Source organism: Photinus pyralis, unplaced genomic scaffold (assembly GCF_008802855.1).
Source record: "Photinus pyralis isolate 1611_PpyrPB1 unplaced genomic scaffold, Ppyr1.3 Ppyr1.4_LG7, whole genome shotgun sequence".
NCBI lineage: Eukaryota > Metazoa > Arthropoda > Insecta > Coleoptera > Lampyridae > Photinus > Photinus pyralis.
The window spans coordinates 18793023-18816140 of NW_022170738.1; the positions used below are offsets into that span (position 1 = coordinate 18793023).

General features: G+C 35.9%; 1 protein-coding gene across 5 annotated transcripts; it reads left to right on the forward strand.

The window, feature by feature from the left end:
- The first annotated feature begins 1010 nt into the window (after nt 1-1010).
- LOC116175707 (transcription factor RFX3) lies at nt 1011-22684 on the forward strand. 5 transcript variants are annotated; one of them, XM_031493953.1, is made up of 14 exons: nt 1011-1384; nt 11395-11549; nt 11715-11901; nt 12693-12795; nt 12843-12895; nt 12956-13038; nt 16508-16618; nt 17494-17675; nt 17726-18031; nt 18075-18221; nt 18271-18428; nt 18475-18895; nt 21097-21256; nt 21359-22684. In XM_031493953.1, exons 2-14 carry the CDS (start codon nt 11424-11426, stop codon nt 21500-21502), a joined length of 2181 nt encoding a protein of 726 aa, XP_031349813.1. In that variant the 5' UTR covers nt 1011-1384; nt 11395-11423; the 3' UTR covers nt 21503-22684. The 5 variants fall into 5 exon arrangements, with proteins under 5 accessions (XP_031349813.1, XP_031349811.1, XP_031349815.1 ...); XM_031493951.1 differs by having other exon boundaries at nt 12843-13038; XM_031493955.1 differs by lacking the exon at nt 16508-16618.
- The last annotated feature ends 434 nt before the right edge of the window (nt 22685-23118 follow it).

A 23118-nucleotide genomic window follows, 5' to 3' on the forward strand; every position in this document is an offset into this window, starting at 1 on the left:
GCAAGATGGAAAATTACATGGCCTTTTAGGGCAAATTAAATGATACAACAAAATATGTTGAAATCAGTCAATCACAGCTCATATATCACACACGTATTCTAAACCGAACAGTTTTTATTATCAGGCTCTCGCCCCCGAGATAGGTTACTCGCCTACAGTTAAGAGTCGAGGTCAATCACAGCATTAGTTGTCGTAACTCATTTATTAGTTACAGTTTTTGCCACCCCTGTGACCGTCCCTTCAAGGCGAAAATGTTTACAAACAACAATTCAGTACACATACACACAGCAAACAATTCTAACAACGAACTTCCATAAATGTAAATGAATTGCCAAATATATTGTTTTCTTGGGCCCAAAACAATATGTAGACCAATTTTATGTTGTAAAATCAATGCTGCTATTTCCAATACCATAGAGTAAATTATATTATTTACTCTATGCCAATACTTAAACGACATTACCTTAACTTACTTTAAACCTAGAGAAAGCCCCCTCATATTTTTTTCTGAGTGTTAATCACATAAAACATAAACCTACTTATTGTTTTTTAATCTGTGCCCCCAAATCCACCTTTTAAAATAAACAACCTCCGTTACCTCTGAAAAGAAACTGATAAGTTGTGCCATTGATTATACACACTTATAATCAATGGTTGTGCTCTACAGCAACATGGTGAAATCTCTTGCTCCTAAATAGTGATGTGAGCCTCTGGAGTAATTGCTTACGCTCGTCGATGGACACCCTATATATTAAGATAACGTGCTCATTGTAACGATAACGACCACGCAAATCAGAATGCAGTATGCGATTTCGTAAACTTTTACAACCTTACGAAGAAATTGCGCAGACAGGATCACGTAAGGGGCCGCGTCAGTAAAAATTTGTTTAATTAATGAAAAATGCGACCGGGAAATATTTTAAACTCAGCGCCATGCGTTGGTGACAATTAATACTAAACCGCTATGGATTGTAATGGGCTTACAGTTAAGATTTCCGATATACCGACTGGGATGAGAGCTCGCTAGTATAGTTCCATAAAAATGAAATAATCGATCAGATTATTTCCTCTTTAAAAATGTAATTTGTGTGGCTTTCGACATTATGTAAATAGATTACGTAAATTATTAGAGAATTAACGGGACGATTATATTTAACGTAAACAAATTTAAGTAGGAAACGCACTCGAAGCCAGCTGATGTCAAGGTTTGGGAATCAAGTCTTCGTCGTATCCTTGGCGACCGATACAACAACTTGTGTTACGTAGGGGATCATATGAAAAATGTCTTGGCAATATTATCATTTTTGACTTCGGCACGATTTGGCGAGTTTTGAAGAAGATAATTGATCCACTTGCTAGGCAACAGAAGTTTCACAATTTTAGGGTATGTTAATTAATTTATTAATTCTCACCTTTTTACAAATATGGCTCCCACTTTTTAAATTACACTCTAATCTGTGTTATGCTTTACATGTTTTATTATCTTGAGGGGTTCAGTTAACCTTCTCCCATGCAATAACCTTACCACGAATGCCTACAACTTTTAGAAGCTCCGTTTACTCGTGCACAAAATTTTAGTTTATGTCATTAGACAAAATATGTGCGATTGTCATTTTAATTTAAATTTCTCACTCGAAACAGTTCTCTATTTTATTTAGAAAAAGAAACCAGCACGAGAAAATTCCAGGTGCTCGCTAAAAGATGCCATCTCAAATCAGATTTCCCGTACACAATTTGATAGAAAAGTATAAAGAGAGATGCTTAGATAAAATCCCAAGGTCAGGACATTGATTTGAGAGCGATGCTACGGATAAAGAAGCGAAAGCTACGTACCCCAGCTTCGTTGCCATGGCGGGTTACTATAGTAATCGCTTTCGATTTCCTCATACAATACAGAATCCCACCGATTTCGCTGTATTACCTTTCGTAATTAGTAAATCTTTTAACTAACCATTCAGTTGATTTGTTTTGTAACTAATTTTGAATCTTAAACTGTGCTATTTTTTGCTCACTGTTTTATGTGGTAGTAGGTAATTAACTCGATAATTAAGTAATTCCTTTACTAATGAAGATTCTCAATCTTAGCTTTAATTTTAATTCACTTTTGGTTGTTTCATTGACTAGAACCCATTTGCATAAAGATTGACCTAGGTAGATATAAATTTTGTTACTTACTGTAAGTACCTTTCAAATTGAAATACATAGTATCAATCTTGGTATCAACCATAGTAAAACCTCAGTGATGTGAAATTTTGATTGGAATGAAATGTAGAGGGTGACCTATTATACCATGCACAGCATTGGGATTTTCGAATCCCTTACAATGTCAGTTAAATCGTTGCCACCGGGGCAAAAATCTGAATGACACTATTATTTTGTTTGGATAGTTCATGGCCTACTAAATATGTATTAGCAAAAAAGAGTTAATATCGAGGGGTGAAACACTCCAAAGCTGCACCCCAATTGCATTTAAGGGGCCCAAAAATCCTCAACATTTTTAGTTGTTTGTTAGTTTTTCGCTTATTGTATGTTTCGAAGTAGGTTTGATGGTGGAAAACATGTATACATACGCGTCGAGTACCGATACATATAAAAAGTTGTAGAGTGACATTTCTATTAATTGATGCTCCATCTAGTGTTTATTATCCGGCCCTTTGAGAAATTTTTATTTTACACCAAGAATTCCTCTTAGCGACATTAGTATATTGTGTAACGGGAGTCCATTAACGGATTTTATTTGATTCGATTTTTACTTAAATTTTTTTAATTTTGTATATGTGGTCTTGAAATACGGTCCTGACTTTTTAAATGCGTTTGATTAATTCAGATTACAGGAAAAGATTGTTTGTTCTGTCACTCAACCACCTGTAATTCAGCGCAGGGCGATTAAATGTATTAGTGAAATACTCTAATGATCGAGAGCATATATTTTTGCTGAGAAATTTCGTGCGCTTACAGTAGCGAAGCTTAAGTACGTGTAAATTAAACGCGTGAAATTGCGAATTAAACTTTTTGGCTGCCTTCATTTCCTTGACGGTTTAGAAACTATTACCTTAAATACGAACAATAGTGGAGGTTTTAAACCGCAAAGATTGAAGTTGGGCCACCGTAAATAAAGTTGAATTGCGAAAGTAGCGGATATTGCACCGTAAAATTAAACGTGCGAAATTAATTTTTATCATCGTAATATTTCATTTCGCACATTTCAAGTGGTTGATCGTGCGCAAATAATATTTTGATATGACTTTGACATTTACTGTCGAATAACCTAATTTTTGAGTGACCGTGTTTGAACTTCAAAATCAAAGGAGCCTTTCATGATACGAGACGTAGGAATTTGTATCGACTGTTCAATCAGCCTATTGGATCAATCAATACCTCGCCACTATTATTGCTGTATACGTAAAAAACCGAATCCTTTAAGGGTGTTGGAAATTTGTTGCTAGTATTACAAAGGTCTGTAGCTGAATCCAAAATTTGTTTTTTTTATAAATATATGTTACTAGAAATACCAGCCTCTACGCGCCTGTTGGACACCCTAAGTCCACGTTCAGCAGTAGTCTGCCGAAATGTAGAAATGCTAAATAAGTAGGTATAGGTATAAAAATCTGCATCGACCGGGAACCGAACTCCGGCCGCCCGCTTGGCAGCTGCTACAACAATTAGACGACGACGAGGGCTAGCATCTTAATAGATCTTAATAGATATGTGGAGCAGAATATTTTGAAATTTGTGTTTGTCTATTTGGTATCAAGTGATCTGCATCAGAGGTGTGACGATTTGTTATTTTTTCAGTCATGGAGAAAAAGGTCTCCTTGAAAAAATTTTCGTTATGCTTATTGAGTTAGCCATCGGCACAATTTTCCAAGAAAGTAACATTATTTTGAGCTTCCTAGGTGGCTATATTTTGTTCAAATTTTGGATACGTATGTTAGGTATACGGAAACGAAAAATAACGGATTAAAAAAATTTGCTGTGCCGCAACGGCATCGAATTTTTTTTCCAATAGCAACATGTTTATTTAAATTATTCGAAATTCGATTAAATTATTCGAAAGGCCTTATTTTTCCGTGTACAACCTCCAAAAATTGTGCCAGGTTTAATTACAAAAAAAAAATGAGAAAAAAAATGTCAAAGTTAAAAACCTAAATATTGTTTTCGGAAAAACGGTTATTTTGATTCGTGGTTCACCATTGGGATCTTCGCAACGGTAAGAGCAACGTTGCCTCTTTTCATGTAAAAAGAACGCTTTTGAAGTTTTTGAAAAATCTTTTTATAAAATACCTGAAATACGAGTATCACCAAAAAACTGAAAATGTCAAAGTTTGTTTTCATTTTCTCTAGCTTAAATGGTCGGAATGGACGATTCCCTTTAGCATCTTCTACGGGCACTTTTTTTCGAAGAATCTGTATGTTTTGTCAGAATTTCCATAGCACGCAGATGTAGAAGCTACAGGTTACTACTTTCTTATTTTTTATGACCGCCATATTGGATTCTTACAGAATGACATAGAGGACAAAAAAAAAGAAAAATAATGACGTTCATGCTCTATACTTTTACATAAATTTGCGAGAAAAATTTCAAAAAACATCCACGGGTAACTAGATCTTACTGTAACAACATGGGTATGATGGCGATGCATTCAATTGAATTTCTTTTTTTTGTCCTTGTATCTTCTTCTGAAGAAATCCTAAGCGGCGCCCATAAGAACTAAGAAAGTTGTGTTATGGAAATGCTGATAACAGATTTGGATTGTCCGTAAAAAGGTCCATAGAAGGTGCTAACGGGAATCGTCCATTTCCGATCGTTTAAGCTATAGCGAAAAAGAAAACGAAATTTGACATTTTCAGTTTTTTCGATATTTCAGTTATTTTCAAATATTTTTTATTTTTTAAACAAAAAATGGAACAACTTTATATCCCCCATTTAACCTACACTGTATCTCTTACTGTTAGAAGGTACAATGGTGAGCCACGAATTTGAGCGACGCTCTACAGGCAAATTTTTAAGGGAGAAAGGTTCAAGTATGTAAAAATTGATGTCTATTTTTTGTGTTGCGGATTGTTTGGCGACAATACCAAAATGCCTCGCAAAATGCTGTTGGTAGGGTATATTTTTCCTTTGTGTTTTATTAATTTGCAATACAATTTTTAGCTGCAGACTTCCAAAACCAGAGTATTAGACTGAGCCGAGGTGTCTGCGACTTGATTTGAATTCCTAATTTAATTCATCATTCTCGACAATTGTTCTCTCTAAACTTGTTGCTTTTTTGTCGAAATAACCATTACTTACTGCTTTTTTACTTGCATGTAAATTTGTGTCAGGCGGTACTAGTAACAAAGGTAACCCCAAATAAAGCACGTGTACACCCCCAACCGTACGTCTATCTAATAGGGCTTATGCACATGACTCATCTACAATTATCTAACGGCCAGGTGTATGCAGGTTAATTATTTGAAGGCAATTTCCCCCTTACGTAATAATTTTGTATGAGTTACGTTCCATATCCTCTCCAGGTGGTTGGAATGGTAACGCACCAACGTTCACATGTAAAGTTTTAAATTGATATGGGGTTATTTGAAATGGTAGGTAAGTGTATTGTTAAGCTTCAAGAAGGGGTGATTAACTTCCTCTGTTTTGATACAGTAGTTTATTGATAGGTATATCAAAAGAAGGATTATACTCATTAAACGGAACGCCGCTCCGAATTAAACCGTTCAATTAATTGTGATGCATCGCAAAAATGAATTAATTCTTGTGTTTATTATTAGTGTCGCTATTATCCCAACTTTTTTGCCGCGAAACTGCCCCAGTTTTTAGGAAGAGGCGTAGAAAACAGCGATTGGTTAATCGTTTTCTAGGAGCGTTTTACTTTTGAAGGGTAAGTTTAATTTTGGCTGAATTGACTTTACGAAATATTTGCTCTAATTAGATACCTATGTGAAACTGTGGAATATGCGCCTTAAATTTCGTCCGTGTGTGCGCCTGAGGGTTTGAGGAATCAACACCGTATTTTTTGTTTACCAGGTTTGGCTACTAAGGGTGGATTAAATGAAAGGATTTCCGTAATTGTTAGTGCTGTCAAAGAGTATTGGCATCATGTGCTTTTTGGAGTCAAACTTAAAGTGGTAAAATCAAAATTTATAAAGATTCGCTCGCTTAAGAGGTACGGGGGAAAATTAAAAATTGTCAGTTGTCAATTGGCAGTTAATTCAACAATTATTTTTAAAGAAACTTTTGCAATAAACATTTGTCTGTATCTCTTTTAATCTTGCTTTTAATTAAGGAAATATGGGGCCATTCTGAAATTGGCTTCATTTGTCTCAAAAAGATCAGATAATGCCCATATTATTTTTTTGATAGCACTAACAGTAACGGGGATCTCTGTAAAAATGTCGAAAATGGGACACTCCGTACACGTATCTTTCGTATGACTTCCACTAAAAGAGTATTCATATTAGGCAATACACGTCAACATCATTTTAATATTATTTGACAGGCTCTTGTAAGTGGAAAGCAAAGCAAAACGCACTTTCTAATAGGCAACACGTTATGAGAAAGTAAAAAGTACGTGTGCTGTTTACTTTGTTGACGCGTGAACGAGATACGTCATTTTCACGTTGCCTTGCTTTGATGAAACGTGTCATTTTCGAGGAGAGTCGTAGACGATAGTTTTCCTATTATACCTTCGTTTAAAAGTTTAATATCGCTGTTTTTTGGCGGGCCACACATTTAGTGGAGCGAAATCCACGCGCTAACTCGCTTATTTTGCGAGATGACCAAAAATGACGTAGAACTGTTGGTCAGGATTTTTAGCGCATTTTTGCAAATTTATTTGTAAAAAGTAGCTTTTAATCTCACTTTGGCTGGCTGGCTGGCTGGTTGGCTGGCTGGCTGGCTGCAAATGTGGGCGCGTAGAAGAACTCTTGTAGAAAGGCAACGGGTATACGTGTATCTACAAGGCCGTGAAATTTGTCAACCTTAGGGACATGGCTACATGATGTGGGGTTGGCGACATCTGGGCGTCATCCTCGAGCGTAGTATACTAACGTGAAGGTTTTTCAGTTTTTTCCTATCTTCTACTACAGTTTTGGTCCGATTCTTTTCAAATTGGTGTCGTCGGAAAGATGTTGTAAACGCGCACAACTCCTGCGTGGCGGAATTTTGTTTTTTGTCCTAGGGGCGAAATTAACGACCTTTTGCGAGGCGCAAAGTAGTCAACTTCGGGCGCCTTTTACCTTCCGTTGCGAACTCACGCGGTTTAACGTGTCGTAAATCTCGAATCGCTGTCTCTCTTTCTCGTGTCGCCAATAGAAGCGAATTGCGGGTGAACGGGACGTCGGAAGTGGCTACCGTCAAAGGGAATGGGGTAGCTCCCGACACGATTTTAACCTTAAAAGCGAATTGCGGGTGCACGCGGAAAGTGGGAAGCGGTTAGTGAATGTAGTAGCCTTCGACAAGATCTGTTATTGATGGTTGAGTCGAAAGTGGGTAATAGAATACTGATCTGCCACACAAAAAATGCGCTGAAGTCCCTTCGATCTCACACGAGGACTTTGATAATTTTTTTATTAGCGAAAAACCAAAAAAAATGTTTTTTTTTTCATTTCATTCATTTCATTCGGTTCTGTAAGACATAAATGTATGATTCCCTTTGTAAATTGCTCTCAAGAACTAAGCGAATGAACCTACATTGCCACTCCCAGTCAAATCCGAGGTCAAATCGAATGCATAGATTGTTACTAAATTTCTGCAAATTGTAAATTGTAAAATTAGTGCATTGAAAACTCCAGCATGCGGGTAGCTATATGAAAAAATTCACAGATTTCGCAATCCTTGCAACCATCGGAGTCATTGGAAATAATAACCCTATAACGTCATACAGGGTGTTTTTTTAAAGATGGGCCATAGAAATAAGAAAGTACACACCTAGCATAACGCAATGTAAAGGCGTTGAGTTATTTAAAATGAGCCATAGGGAAATTTACATTGCGCAAATGGTTCTAAAATCTTGGCCTCGCGCTTAATTATTTCACTGACAGTTCTCAATCTGATCCTTCAAACTGCATCAACGGAGCAGCAACATGTATTCCGCCTTTCGAAAAGGTGTTCATGTAGTACAATTTGTACAAGAGTGGGCACAGTAGGTGAGTGGTATACCAGCTATTCAGTGCCGAGTATCGGATATTGTTTGGTTGCCGGTGGAAAACAATTCGAGCACCGTTTGTAATCGTATACGTTTTTATACCTGATTTGAATAAATTTAGGAACAATTTCTACAGTACTGTGGCAGATGATTCGCGAGGAAGCTATTACCAAAACAATTGATGCAATGTAAATTTCCCTATGGTCCATCTTAAAAAAACACCCTGTATGTTAAACACAAATAACCCTTATTCACATGGAATTACTTGCTTCAATATGGATAATGCATGGGGGGGTTGAAGACATACCAGTGAAAAAATAGTAATAAATAATCGTACTATTTCCGCCAAAGAAAACATTACTATAATACTCCAGCAGTGATTATCCAAATCCCAACCCAATAGGTACATCTTTGAACTTTCACATATCACTTTGGCAACTGTTCAAGAGCATTAAAAGAATGCCGTAATAAAAAATTATGACTGTTCAATTGAATTTTGTTCATATAGGATGTAAGAATCAGATACGAGGGAAAATAAAAAGTTCTGTTTCAAAGTGAATCTTTAAAAGAGATACAGAAATATTTTATTGTCGATTGTCGAATAATCTACGGTGTTCAGGATAAGTATACAGGTTCAAGTCTAAAAGTTATTTGATCTAACCCTATTCTTTTTTAACTAGAACACCCTCTAGATTTTAACGTAAAAATATAGTATGTATACTAAAATCTCTAACAAAAATATAACACGCAAAAATTTCAAATACCGTAAATAAGGATACAAAAAATATTCAAGAAAATTGGATTTTTGTTAAGATCGTTCCGACTTTTTTTAAAATTTTTTGCGTCATTTGACTATGTGATGACTTTGTCCGTCGGTCTGTTCCTCGTCTAATTGGAGAACGAAAAGAGACAGCGATGTTGCCAATCGATTTTTACGAGTTCAAGGATCAGTGCTATTGAATATGAGCCGGATTAAAAGTCACGTTTTCGAATGCGAAAAGTAAAAAAAACGTTTGCAAATATACAGAGTGTTCTAGATCAGGGGGTTTCATAAGTCATTTTGTTACTGAAGATAACATCGAGGTAAAAATGGCCGTAAGTTTTGCACTTTTGTGTTTCAAATGCGATCACTATTAAAAATAAAAATGGTGCGCCAATTTTTTTGTGATTTGGCACAGAATTGCAATTTTATCTTTTTTAACTATGGAATATAATCTATAATCAACTAAAGATTGATTAAACTTAATAAAAATATGAAACTATGTTTACTAGCATCCCTTGTTCAATAATAGGTTAATTTACATCGGCGAAAAGGGACTATATGTACTTTCTTTAATCGTGTAATAATCCATTGTGGCACCCATTAAGAAAGGAAGTTCTAAATGTAATTCTAAACCCTACACAAAACTGCAAAATTTTGCCCATTTGAGCTATCTCAATAACAACCGATTTGGAAAAGCCTGTACAGGGTGGTTCAAATTAACACGATGGTTCAAGTAACTGTGAGACATACATTGTAGGTAAAACTGAGGCAAAGTTGTCCCTTTTTTTGGCTAAAAAACGCATTTGAAATTTTTGAAAGTTCGTAATTAATTGCTGTTACCAAAAAAACTGAAAATGCTCAATTTCGTTTTCATTTTCCCTAGCTTAACGGTCGAAAACGAACGGTTCCCTTTAGCACCTTTTTTTTCGGAGAATCTGAATCTGTTATCAGAATATTCTAGATGTAAAAGCTACAGGTTACTACTTTATTATTTCTTATGGACGCCATATTGGATTTTTACGAAATGTGATAGAGGACAAGAAAAGAGAAATAATGACGTGTCCACTATACTTTTACTTAAATTTGCAAGAAAAATTACATTTTGTCCTCATTTCGTTAAAATCCATTATGGCGTCTATAAAGACATAAGAAAGTACGAGAGAAAGTAGTATATGTATAGTACAATCCTAATATATAACATAAATTTGCAATGTGCTTGTTTACTTATCAAGATTACTAAAAAATGTATTTCACTCGGTAAACAGTTGGGGGGGGGGATTGACCTTATGTGAGATCTAAAGCCGGGCTCAGACGACTCGTGTACTTGGCGAATACACAATTATTTGCGTACTTGGGAAGTATACGAGCTTGGCGAGTTGCGATGGCAAGCAGGACACTCACACGACGTGTACATTGTACAAGTACGCGAGGGTGAATATTTGGGGCGAACATTTGTAACACTTGTATCCTTTTCCAGGCATCATTAACTGCATTTCGATTTTTATGGTCTTTGTGTTTAGCCATCCAAATGACCGGCTCATTTTCATAAAAAACAAGAAATTCCAACACAATCTCATTTGTCCACTCCATTTCAATAAAAAAAGAAAAAAAAACAAAAAAAACGTCTGTACGCTTCCGTCTTTAACTAAAAACTAAATTAATAATCGCACTAAAGGCAAATTATTTGTGCATTCCGTTTGAGCGCCTCTACAAGTATAGATAAGTATGTACTTGGCAAGTGTGCGAATAATCGTGATACCTTTGACTCGGACCAATTTTACCGACAAGAAATGGAAAACTAACGAGTGACAATTAATTGTACAAGTAACCCACTCACACGACATGCCAAGTATACGAAAGTAACGATTATTTGCCAAGTACACGAGTCGTCTGAGCCCGGCTTAAGACTAGTATAGTTTACATCTAGCATGTTATGGAAGTTCTGATAACAGATTCAGATTCTCTGAAAAAAGTGCCCATAGAAGGTGCCCACCGTTTAAGCTAGGGAAAATGAAAACGAAATTGGACACTTCGAACCACCCTGTACATTTGAAGTTGTGACCCATAAATGAAAACAATCAGAACAGTGGATTGAAGACACTTTACAAACAGGAATGATCGCGCCAAATAATAATCACGATCGCGGTCGTACATTCAAAGATATTCCAACATACATTCTGCTTTATGTTAAATTAATACTGATTAACTGCACACCCTGGCAAAGAAATTACCAAGACTTCAGAGAAAAAGACTTATTTTGGCATATTTGTGTAGAATTGTTTCATTCTGAGAAAATACTTCGTTGTTTGTCTTAAATCTTAATTGTCTGTATAGTAGGCTTATGTCACAAAAGAAAAGAAAAGAATTTTAATTCTGAACTTAAGTAATTAACTGACATAGGAATCCAATGGAAAGTAATTATAAGTGTTTCGAAACTGTGCTAGTTTCGTTGTGTTTCGTAATTCTTAACATTGGCCATTTTAGAGGGCAGGCGTAGCCAGGGAGATAGAACCATGGCAACGACAGCTCGATTCGCAACAGGAGGAAGCAGCAGCCCCACTACACCGACTCCGGCCACGACACCTCCAACCCAGTCGCAGCCGACTCAGCTTATTGTACTCCCTGCCAGTCTGCATCAGGTAAAACTCTTGACATTTCTTAAGTTTCCTTCATATTGATTTTTCCCCTCAATCCTTTATTGATTTCATCTCGAAGTCGCTATTTGAATTTCGAGTGATGTGAGATTATCAAGTGATGTGAACGATAAATTCGATGAGTTTAAGAATAGTGCATTATTTGAACAGTTTGCCGTAAATTTACAGTCAAGTAATAGTGGGGCAATAGTAAACGGTGTTCCTGTCATCGATGTGTCAGCGCTAGAGCAAGCTGCCGAATCGAGTAACGAAAGCTCTGCAACGCCGGAACCTCAAGGTGATTCGCACGAAACGGATCCTATTGGCCACCCATCTCCACAATTTATCACAGTTACAGGTACGGTATGCTAATATTGCTTCAGCATGACCTACACTTACCCGAACTTTATGAATGTAATGGATTTTTATTAAGCATGGTTTAAATGTTGTTCATTCAGATTTACACATTAAATAAAGGCAGACTTGCAAAGCATCTGTTCCGATTAGATCACGTCAAAAGCTCCTGATTGGTATCTTTTCAATGCAAAATATTTCATTCCCACTTTATGCTGAGATGATAATCACTATTATGATGCCATCTATTTTCATTTCTTAGAAGCTTCACAATTCGAAGTGATAAAAAATAATATGCAGTTGACATGCCTGTAACTTTGTACTAACCATTTTTAACATTTTAATGCTATCAGAAGCTGCAGCTAGATCTTATGCTTCGTTAACACCTGTACAGCCTGCAGTAGGTAAGCACCTGCATGTAAGATACAATTACCCCTCACATTTCAATTGTTCATTTTAAAACCCTCAATTACAGGTGCATGAAAGTTTGCCAAAATTAGACACGTGACACATGTATCATCACATATAAAATCTCACATATGACTCACACTTATTAGTCCTTTTATGTCATGTTAGGGGTTTTTTCAACAGGTAGGGTTGTTACATTGTGCTTGAATTACTTCTAGATGATTGCACATACATTGTACGCATTTAATATCCTTGAGGGCTTTACCTGTGTGTAGTATTAGATATCAGTACCTTTAGATCAGTCATTATGTTAGGATATGAAAGTGCCTATCGATGTAACTTTGTTCGTTTGAAGCAGTGGTAGATTTTAAAAATGTATCATTTTAGTTGCCCAAGAAAGTGACACTGTGGCATCGCATCAAGGGTATCATGTGCAGTATGTGGAACCAGAATTGTACGCTGCTCAAGCTAACGGCGGGCAAGCACAAATGTAAGTAGTAGTCTAAAGTTAACTTTACTGAGGTCGTATTTTATTAGGGCGTATCCGGTATACACTGTAGGAGAATCTGGCACACTGTACGCTAACCAAGGTCAATATTATGCCACCAATACTGCCACTTCCGGTAACACAACTGTTGGTTACACTTCAGGTGCCGCACACTATTTAGTTCAGCAGGCAGTTGACGCAGACAGTCTTATATCTACTAGAAATTCGCCTCAAACTACAAGTGCCGTGAGTAATCAGTGTTGAAAATGCTTATCACTCAAATTTAAAACCAAACTTCCTTCAAAAACATAAATGTTCTTTGGCGTGGCTGAACAACTAATGCGTGTTACACCCCTCTCCAACAAAAAGCATAACAGAGAACAATTAACACTTGGTTCATTAGCAATAAAATTTCTATGCACGTCACTGCTTAAAGGAAATGTTCAGGTACGGACAGACATTTTAACAAGAGGAGTGTTTTAATAATAGCCATAGCAATTATTAATTATTAGATTCTTTTCTTAGACTACCTTGTAAATGTTTGTGGTGAATTTTATTTCTTCAAACATGTTCCATGCGGTCCTAATACTCCACCGATGAAACAGACTTTAAGGCTCTACATTGTGTTATGTTACCTAGGTACATCAAAGTGAATTAAAGTTAATTATGGCGGCCTTTTTCTTTGAACTTTGAACAAAAAAAAAGGTCCAATCAAATCAATATATTTTTATTACCAATACATACAGATACATTGTAATAACTTCCACCAGAAAAGAATGCATTTTCAATTGGTGCACCCGTGCACAACGTCCTAATCATGTGAGTATACCTATTGGACACATTTCCTGGAAAACGTAAAATTTGTCTTAAAAGTGTTACCATATTATTAGGACATTGGAGAATGCATTCTTTTCTGGTGGAAGTATCTGTGTGTGTTGTGTTACCATATTATTAGGACATTGGAGAATGCATTCTTTTCTGGTGGAAGTATCTGTGTGTGTTGTTAATAAAAATATATTGATTTGATGACCCGCATAATCTATTTAGAGGTAATAAATGTATGGGGAAGGCTTTGAGATCCAATTTTCTTAATCTTTGATATCACTCAATTCCATTTAGAGGAACGATTGATCATGTTAAAAAAAATATATTTTAATAAAAAAAAACAGAAAAAATAAAATGTTAATATCAATCAAATTTAACAGTAGCATGTTTTTGTTAAACAAAAACCAACATATTAAACAAAAAAGTTTGTATAGTTGAAAATAATATAAATAAAATCTTTATATGTACAGGATACGGGAACACAAGCTCACAAAAACTAAAAAGGATTTTATTAACTAATGTATATTGCCATGTGCATTGGCATGCCACAAACCAGCCTTTAAATTTAGAATTGTAATTATTTTCATGGTAGACGTCCCGCCTCCGTTATAATGAAAAATCCCTATGTTGACTTTGAGTTAAAAATTTGGGAGCCTCGATCAATTTCCGGAAATTCCTAAGAATTTATTACACAAATTCTAATCAACGCCTGAAATAAATCTTTCGCATCAATAGAAAAATCTGACATGCAAATTCTATCGGGGTCGCAGAATGGATCCTAATAAACTTACAATTAATTGACAGTGACAAATATTTATCCCAAAACACATAAAAAAATTAAAACAACATCCCTGAAAGAAAGAAAGCCGAAAGGCTTACAAAGCTTGTTTGGACGTATTACCCCACGCGCAGGCCGTCGACAAATAAAATAGGAAATCTTAAAACTACTGTTTTTAGACTCTATTTGACGATGTTACCTATTACATTATGAAAGCCTCAAATTCAAAAATGAAAAACATTGCAAAAATTAAGTTTTTTTCATATTTTGTCAAACTTTGGACTCGCGCGACCAGAAGATGTTGACAGATTTTGTAAAGATTTTTTTCTTGTTTTATCTATATAATTAGCAACGTTTCCGCGCTATTACAACTTATAAATTAAAAAATGAGTTAAAAGAGTGATGAAATAGTGTAGTGTACCTAGTTTTTTTTGTGCAAGTGAGGAAAACGCGATACCATGTAATGCAATTTATTTACATATAACATTTACAAAGCTACACTGTATTCCATATAACTTCCGTTGCACATCATCATTTTCTATGACGTAATTACTATGCAATCTAGTTTTTAGCGATTTAGGTTATGTCACTTGTCAACAAGACCGTGTATTGTTTGTGTGAACAATCCACACCTTAAATGAAATAAAAATAATTGTTATTATTCATTTTGTTAATTGGTGAATTTTTCAGTAATTTTTCTTCAAACCAATGCTCAGCGAAATATGTAAAAAATTAACCAAAATCAAATCAAACGGAAAGTAAACAAAAAGCTACCTGTCAGATTTAATAAAAATTTAAAAGCGACAATGTAGGGAAATGCTGCCAACTTTTGCGACTCAAATAAATTACATGCTTAATGTGTTGCCTAACACACGAAAGTAAGTTTATTTTCAAACGTCGTTTAACTGTAGTTATAGCGACAGTTTTATGAAGGTTTAAGTGTCACTTTTTTGACACCTATTTTGAGCGGCGGCGTATAACATTTATACGCCACTCTAGTGAAAACAAAATACACACTTAGCATTTACGTCCACTAACTTTATATTTCTATTTATCAAATCAAACAAAACTATACCTTTTCTGAAGAAAATTATTCTACTTGCTGTTAAAATTGAACGTGCAATTATTTAAAGTGGCATTTTGTAACATTGCGCTTGTATTATATTCTGAAATCTTCCCGAAATCTTTATGAATTTTCATTGTATCATGCAAAAGGATCTTGGTGGCAATGTCTTCTTTATTCTATAAGGATGCTTCGATATGTACCCTGCAGCAATTGTATCAGATTTCTATCCTCCATGTCTGTGTTAAAACAGGTAGGTAATAGCACCTCTGCAATCTGCCAACACAGTTGAAGAAGTCCTCCTCCAGAAATAACCAGTATATTCCTTCCCATTTGGCATCTTGAAGTATATAGGACCATCTCGGTACCGTAGACGGTAGATAACTGCTTTACAAAAACTAAAATTGTCAAGTTTACTTTAGTGAAATTGTCAGTTTGAGTTATACTGTAGTCATGGATACAAAGCAATGTTATGCTGATATTATTTGCGGTACCTATTGAGTGCATCTTTACCTATTTCCTACCTTAATGACGTTTGAAAATAAAATATAGTATTTAATTCGAAGTATAAGTTACTTTATGTGACTCGTATGAATTTAACTCGCCTCGCTACGCTCGGCGTTTAAACTTTCATACTCAGTGAGTTTAACTTATACTCCTAATAAAATAAATATCTATTACGTTGGTACGTCGTTTTGTTCAGGTAATGACGTGCAACGGAAGATATATGGAATAAACCGTATATACAATTGTTGCCATGCCATCAACAGCCATTAGTTCGGTGATTGGAGGTGTCACATGGCACGGTGACTGTAGGTGCGCTGTTGTCAGCTTTCTAAACACTCCCAAGCATGTTGGTTTGGTTTTTAATTTTAGTGATAGCGATTAGTGTTATTTCTTTTTTTCTGAATTTTGCATATAAGGAAAATGCTTCATATTTGCCAATTTAACCAATTACACTGTATAAGTTTAGTTATAGTTTTAACAAGTTAATGTGCTTCAATAAACTTTCTAACAATGCTATTGTGGTGTCAACTAACATGGTGTAGGATACCAGTTATGAAGCTACAGCTAGTGTGCATGCAGCGCCTTCTTCCACTCAGGTGTCTGAAGAAGTTGGATCTTCTTTAGGTCATGCCACTCGAGTTTCTCCTGCTACAGTAAGTTTAATTCTGCTTGTGTCTCTTTTTCACTCATTTAAGTATGCATAGTTGTTATTTGTTTCCTGCCCATTATGTATATCAACAATATTATTATTAGGTGGAACTGTACTAAGACAGCATCTGGTTCTCCACTTTCCTCTATCCTGTACCTCCTGCTTCATCGGGTGGCAACTTTCTCTTACCATTATGTTTGCTAGTAGTTCAGTTTTTTTCTTCCTCTTCCCCTCCTACCACTGATCTTCGATTATCCTTCTCATCAAACAGTCCCAAAACATCCTCATTCTCCAATCCACTCCACGTTTCTGATTACCAAATTTTTTGCACAATTCAACCAGTTTTTTTTTTTGCAGTCCTTTCACTTAAATAATTTTACTCAAGTATTTTTTTTTTCTCATCAGCATTACTTTTGTCTTGCCGATGTTTACCTTCATACCAAACTCCCTTCCAACCGATATTATTTTATCCATCATTCGTTGTAGTTCGTCTCTGTTTCTGCAAGTACTGCCGTGTCATCTGCGTATTTTATTGTCTTTATGTTGTTACCACCTATCCTTAATCCTTTAAATTTCATTACCACCTTTTCTATACATTTTTCCGCATAGATGTTGAATAGCATGGGCGACTAGAAGACCACTGTCTCACTGGTCTTCCAAAATTCACTTCTTCAGATTCTTCCCCATTCACTCTGACCACCACCTCCTGGTTTTTATACAGCTCTCTCTCTCCAGTCTATACCAATGTCCCTCAGTACTTCCAACAACACTACCCCACTCAAATTCTTTCTCCCAATCAATGAAGCATACAATATGCCATATTATTTTAAAGCAGATCTTGTTGACTACAGTATTTACTCATTGATAATTTCTTAATAGGTTCAGTGGCTCTTAGAAAACTACGAAACTGCCGACGGCGTATCTTTACCTCGTTCAACATTATATGCGCACTATCTACGTCACTGTGGAGATAACAAGTTAGAACCAGTAAACGCGGCATCTTTCGGAAAATTGATTCGCTCAGTTTTTCTCGGATTAAGAACCAGAAGACTCGGAACAAGGTTGGGACACCTGCTTGTTGATTAAATGTAACTATTGCTTTTTTAATTAGGGGCAATTCAAAGTACCATTATTATGGTATTCGTGTTAAACCGGGGTCGTCTCTAACCGTCGTGGAGGAGAGTTCGTCTAGAAGCGTGTCCGGTTCAACGAGTATGTCGAGCAAGGTCTCAGGAAATGGAAACCGCAGCTTTAAAAGGAATTCGGATGCAGCTGATACGTCTGTGTCTGTTAGTGTAATTACTCAACATTTATCATATCTGGGTGATGGTAGCAATGCATTACCTAATTTTCCTAGTATTCATTTTACTGAAGGTCTACCGGACGATTGTAGTCTTGAAGATGTAGACACTTTCAAGTAGGTAAATTTGTGTGCGATAAGTGCTAAGTTCACATTTTAGAGCCATCTATCGCGAACATCTTGAGGCGTTTTTAGAGGCGATTCTCAGTTTAGAATTTGCAACAGTGGAATCACTTTGGAGAGAGTTTTGGCGATCTCAAGACAATAATAACGGTGATGAGTGTGAAGAGGAAAAGTATCTATCAAAGTAATATACCCACACTTTCGGTTCCTTGAGTGATTAACATTTTTTTTAGATCGAAATTGTTTGCTGTTTGTAATATAGAAGCCGTTCAAGTGTTTGTTCGACAAGTTGATCTTTCGTTCTATCAAAATCTCATTCAAGTACTTGTTCCAGATGTGTTGAAACCCATTCCAGCAACTCTAACACAGTCTATAAGAAACTTTGCGAAAAGTATGCAAATTTATTAGCATTAAATAAGCTGTATGTGTGTTTGTAGGCTTAGAAAGTTGGCTAACAGCAGCAATGAATGGTGCGCCATCCGCAATGCTCAATTCTAAATTATCAGCTGTCGCTGCGTTCGGATCTAGTCTTAGGCGATATACGTCGCTGAATCATTTAGCACAAGCAGCTAGAGCTGTATTGCATAATGGCACACAGATAGCTCAAATGTTAGCCGATCTTAATCGGGTTGATTTTCATAGTGTGCGCGAGCAAGCCTCTTGGGTTTGTCAATGTGATCACGATATTGTCGCGAGATTTGAGGCGGATTTCAAACTTACTTTGCAACAGCAAAATTCTTTGGAGCAATGGGCGTCGTGGCTGAAGAATGTTGTCAGGAGTGCATTGAAGCCGTATGAAGGGAAGCCTAATTTTTCTAGGGCAGCTAGGCAGTTTTTACTTAAATGGAGTTTTTATAGGTATGTATGACTTGCTGTAATAATGCATGTAATAAGTGAAGCATCTTTTTGTTTTCTTAATTTTATATGCGACATACTTTCGGTAATCGGCGCAAAACGGTACCTTGGCATGAAAATCAAATAGTAATATTAGTTGAATCAATAATAAAGTTTAATTAGAAAAAAATAAGTTACAATTATATTAAATTTAATTCACAAGAGTTGGTGAAACTGGTTGTAGTTGGCGGAAATCTCGAGCGCCACCAGAAGTTATTTTCCTTTGCTTCTGGCCAAGCTTGGCGAACGGTCTCGGAGTTTCGGAAGGCACAGGTAATGAGATTGAGAAACGGAATACTCAAAGGATGGGGCGAGTGGTCACTGGTGAATAATCTAAAACAAAACAGAATCCAAACTTCACTACAGAACGTAGTTCGCGTCGCACGAAGGCAGATTTTACTCGGAATTATCTTATCTGAAGTACACCATTTTCTACGAAAACAAACAATTTTTTTCCAATTAAAACGCAACTTTATCTCTAGATAATTACATCAATCTTTTATAAAAATAAACGGAGTGCCCAATAAATCAATCTGTGCTGTCACAAGCCAAAACGAAATTGTTAAGGTTAAAAGCTTGTACCTGCTCAGTTTACAGAAAAGTAGTAGAATACCTTGTCTGTACTCCCATTCCCATGGAGATCAATTTTCTTAAGTGATATAGCAACGGCTTCCATATTACAAAATATCTCCCTCATCCCATTCCGTCATTTGTTCATGTCTTTAACTACTTTTGTATTTTGTAAGTGTTGTTTGTAACAGGAGCCCACTAGGCCCAGCCAGCCTGTGTGGCACAATTGAGTTGAAGCTTGATTACGGTAGCAAGAGTCCCGGTTCGAATCCGGCTTTGGGCATGGATATTTGTAAATGTATAGTGGATTGGGTTGGTAGATCAGCCTTGACTGAAACCCCGCCCCCTCAAAAAAAAAAATAAGCCACTTAAATTTTTTGCATATGTGCCGCTTTATAGAAAGACTGAGCGCGAGTGAGTTCAATTACGACAATGAAGCAAGTTATGAGAATAGCGGCCGTTTCGTATCGGTTTTTCTTGACGGCTACAGATTAGACAGGGAGTTACAATTGGTTAAAATGCACGGGGGAAGATACAAACTATCCTTTTGCGTTGGGGTTGTTTCTGTTTTTCCTACTCGGCAACATAAATGAAGATCATTCGCACTAAAATTTTGTGTGAGCTAGACTGAGGACAGCGTCTATAATTAAAGCTCGATAGAACAATGAAATAGCAAAATAAACCAAGTTCATTGAAGCGCATTGGGAAATACTCAAATAGCTATTTGTGTATTAAGAGCGCAAAATGATAGATTGTCGATTGAAAGAGACAGTTGACGCGCGACGAAGGAGCGCGGCAATCTCTTGAAATCGACAATCAATTTGCGCTCGAATTACACACAAGATTTTTTCTACAATCGAGCAGTTCACATATTTCCAAAAATTTAATTTTTCACTCAAATAATTTTAATCTTATGCCCAAATGAAAGATGTCATTTACTCGTTGTCATTGGATACTCTGAGCAATGCATATTTGATTTATAGTTAATAATTGGGAGAGCGAGCTTGTTTTCTTAAGCGACAAAGTGACATTCCTCGAAAAAGGTGACGTTTGCGTTGTCAAATACGAGCGCAAATGCCTACTTTGGATATCGATTGTAGAAAAATACATTTTCGGGAGACTTGAACAAGGGCAAATTAAAAAATATTCTACGTGGACAGTGATTGTTTCAAGCGCGTAGCATATCACAAACTCTTTTGTCCAAGTAATCTATTATTATCAGCCAAGACACACCTTAACATCAGGAAAGCTGCAGTCGTATAAATTCAGTAAGGAAATTGGCAGTGAATTCATTAAATTTCTGACATGAAAGAAAAGTACCTATGTCAATGTGAAAATGTGAATTCCAATATCAGTCAACGTTGCTTTTATTTACATAAACTCTTTTTGGATTGTAAAGCGTTTGAACTTGGCAGACATTATTCGTTTAGGAAACAGGTAATTCTCCGACCTCAGAATTGACGTCTTTTATAGCGCCAGTGTATCGTTTATTTCAATTTCCTAGTTAAGTATAAGGAGAAAGATGCAATTATGCAATGCTTCACTTATTACACGCAGGATTAATTTTAAATGTATATTGAGAGAAAATTTTTCAGTTCAATGGTGATACGAGATTTAACTTTGCGATCGGCCGCAAGTTTTGGATCATTTCACCTAATTCGGTTGCTTTACGATGAGTACATGTTTTATCTGATCGAACATCAAGTTTCCGAGGTAACTGGTGTTGTTCCGATTGCAGTAATGATAGAAGGAATTGTAAGTATATAATTTTTACGCACGTAAATACATATTAGCGCACCATGCCATCCAGGGTGACGATGTCACTTTAGAGTTTTGCACATTTGTGTCGTGTTTCAGAAACAGGATATGCTACGTGATAACTTAGGAAATTATGGTGTGGATCGTGATATCTGCAACGGAAATACTACATTGCAAAGCTCAAAGTTAGGTTGTAATAGTCCCTCTGATCACCCACCTTCAAAACGAATGAAAATCAGCTAGCTTGCGCAGAATCCAAAGTACATTATTTTTCGTTAATATATTTCACTGTTATATTACATTTTTAAGTTGTTAAATCAATGTTAGTCAATTAATTATTTATTTGCATATTGGTAAGAGATGTGGGACCATTACATTTTAGTAATGTCCTTTTTGACACGTTTATTTTTTAGTTAACTTTAATTTACTCAAAGAGCTAAAAGTCAGGTGGAATGTGTTTAAATGTTCAAAACTGTGCAATCCGTACACATGTAAAAGTGCCATCAATATCTAACCGATATATTAGATGTATATATGTAATTTTAGGTTTGAAGTTACATATTCTTAAAGAATATGTAAATGTGATCATGTAGTCTTTTTCGTAGTAAAATTGGTTGTTTTATTTATTTATTGTTAAAGTAGAATAAAAGGTTTATTCTTGACCTACTACCAGTCGTTTCAAAAAATAGTATAAAAGTGATCTGTTGTACATTTTTGATTCGAAATGTATTCAAATTCGTGTACATAGACGATAGAAGATTCTGCTCTGAAGGCAACAATTTGTACACAAAGAAGGCTGGTTTCTAACTGGCAAAATTGAAATATTCTCTAAACAAAATTCCTCAAAGAGAAGGATTACCAATTCAATAGTGAATACATGCAGTGTGTGGGATATGTGCATATAAATTAGTGCTCTCTCAGAACCCAACAAATTTATAAGTACCCATTTGAGAACATTTCGACTGGAATTAGGTTGCACTTTTTTGAGAACGTGTTGATTTATTTTTTTTTAGGTTTATATAATATAATTGTCCCTTTTTCAGTAGTTATTTTTTGGTTATTGACTCGAGAATATATAACTTCAAATATGTTATGGGCATTTACACTTATGAGAATATTTTAATAATTTAGTTATTTTGTTAACACCTTGATCTTGTTTTCTGTAAAATGAATCTATAACCACAAACTACATACTAAGCATATATTAATTACGAACAGATCTCTTTTGGATTTCAAAATTGCCAATAGAAAAAGCTATAAAACAATTAGTTTGCTTTCATATCACGCACTGTTTATATAATTTGTCTGCGGCTGCATCAATGGACCAAAATAAAGAAGTCATTCACTACCTTCTTTAAATTTTGTTCTGTTTGTTGAATATTTTTTTGTGAGTTATCATATGTCGTCATATCTTCAATATCTCGCCTCATCTGCACTTTCCTGAATATCTTTTTTGTCTTCAGATTCAAAGATCTATTTTTAGAATTGGCTTGTGAGAGTTTTAGTGCCATTGACCTACAACTCGTCGCCCGCTGGTTTGGGGCGAGTAGCCCAGAATATTGCAGGCGCACGGCGATTACATTAAAGTAAAATAAGGTTTTGAGGTTTCAAGTTTTTTTTTCTTTTGGACCTCTGATTGCACAGAATCTCTGACATAAATCAAGCAATAATAAAGCTGAAATAAATAATTGCGCTCGTTCAGGGCATGGTCATTACATAAAGCTTCGTTTTCGGATCCCTTCAATAATGCTTCAATAAAACCATGTTTAGAGGGAGAACTTAGATATCTGAATATCCTTTTCACATTCTGCCAATCACTTTTAGTTGATTTCTGCAGCTTTCTGGATACTAGCCTTACA

Excerpts from the sequence above, each read along its gene's own strand:
- LOC116175707 (XM_031493951.1), top strand. The coding sequence starts at position 11,424 with ATGGCAACGACAGCTCGATTCGCAACAGGAGGAAGCAGCAGCCCCACT. Across the intron at positions 12,796-12,842 it reads AACGGCGGGCAAGCACAAAT|GGCGTATCCGGTATACACTG; the intron begins GTAAGTAGTAGT and ends GTATTTTATTAG. Across the intron at positions 18,222-18,270 it reads GAGGAAAAGTATCTATCAAA|ATCGAAATTGTTTGCTGTTT; the intron begins GTAATATACCCA and ends CATTTTTTTTAG.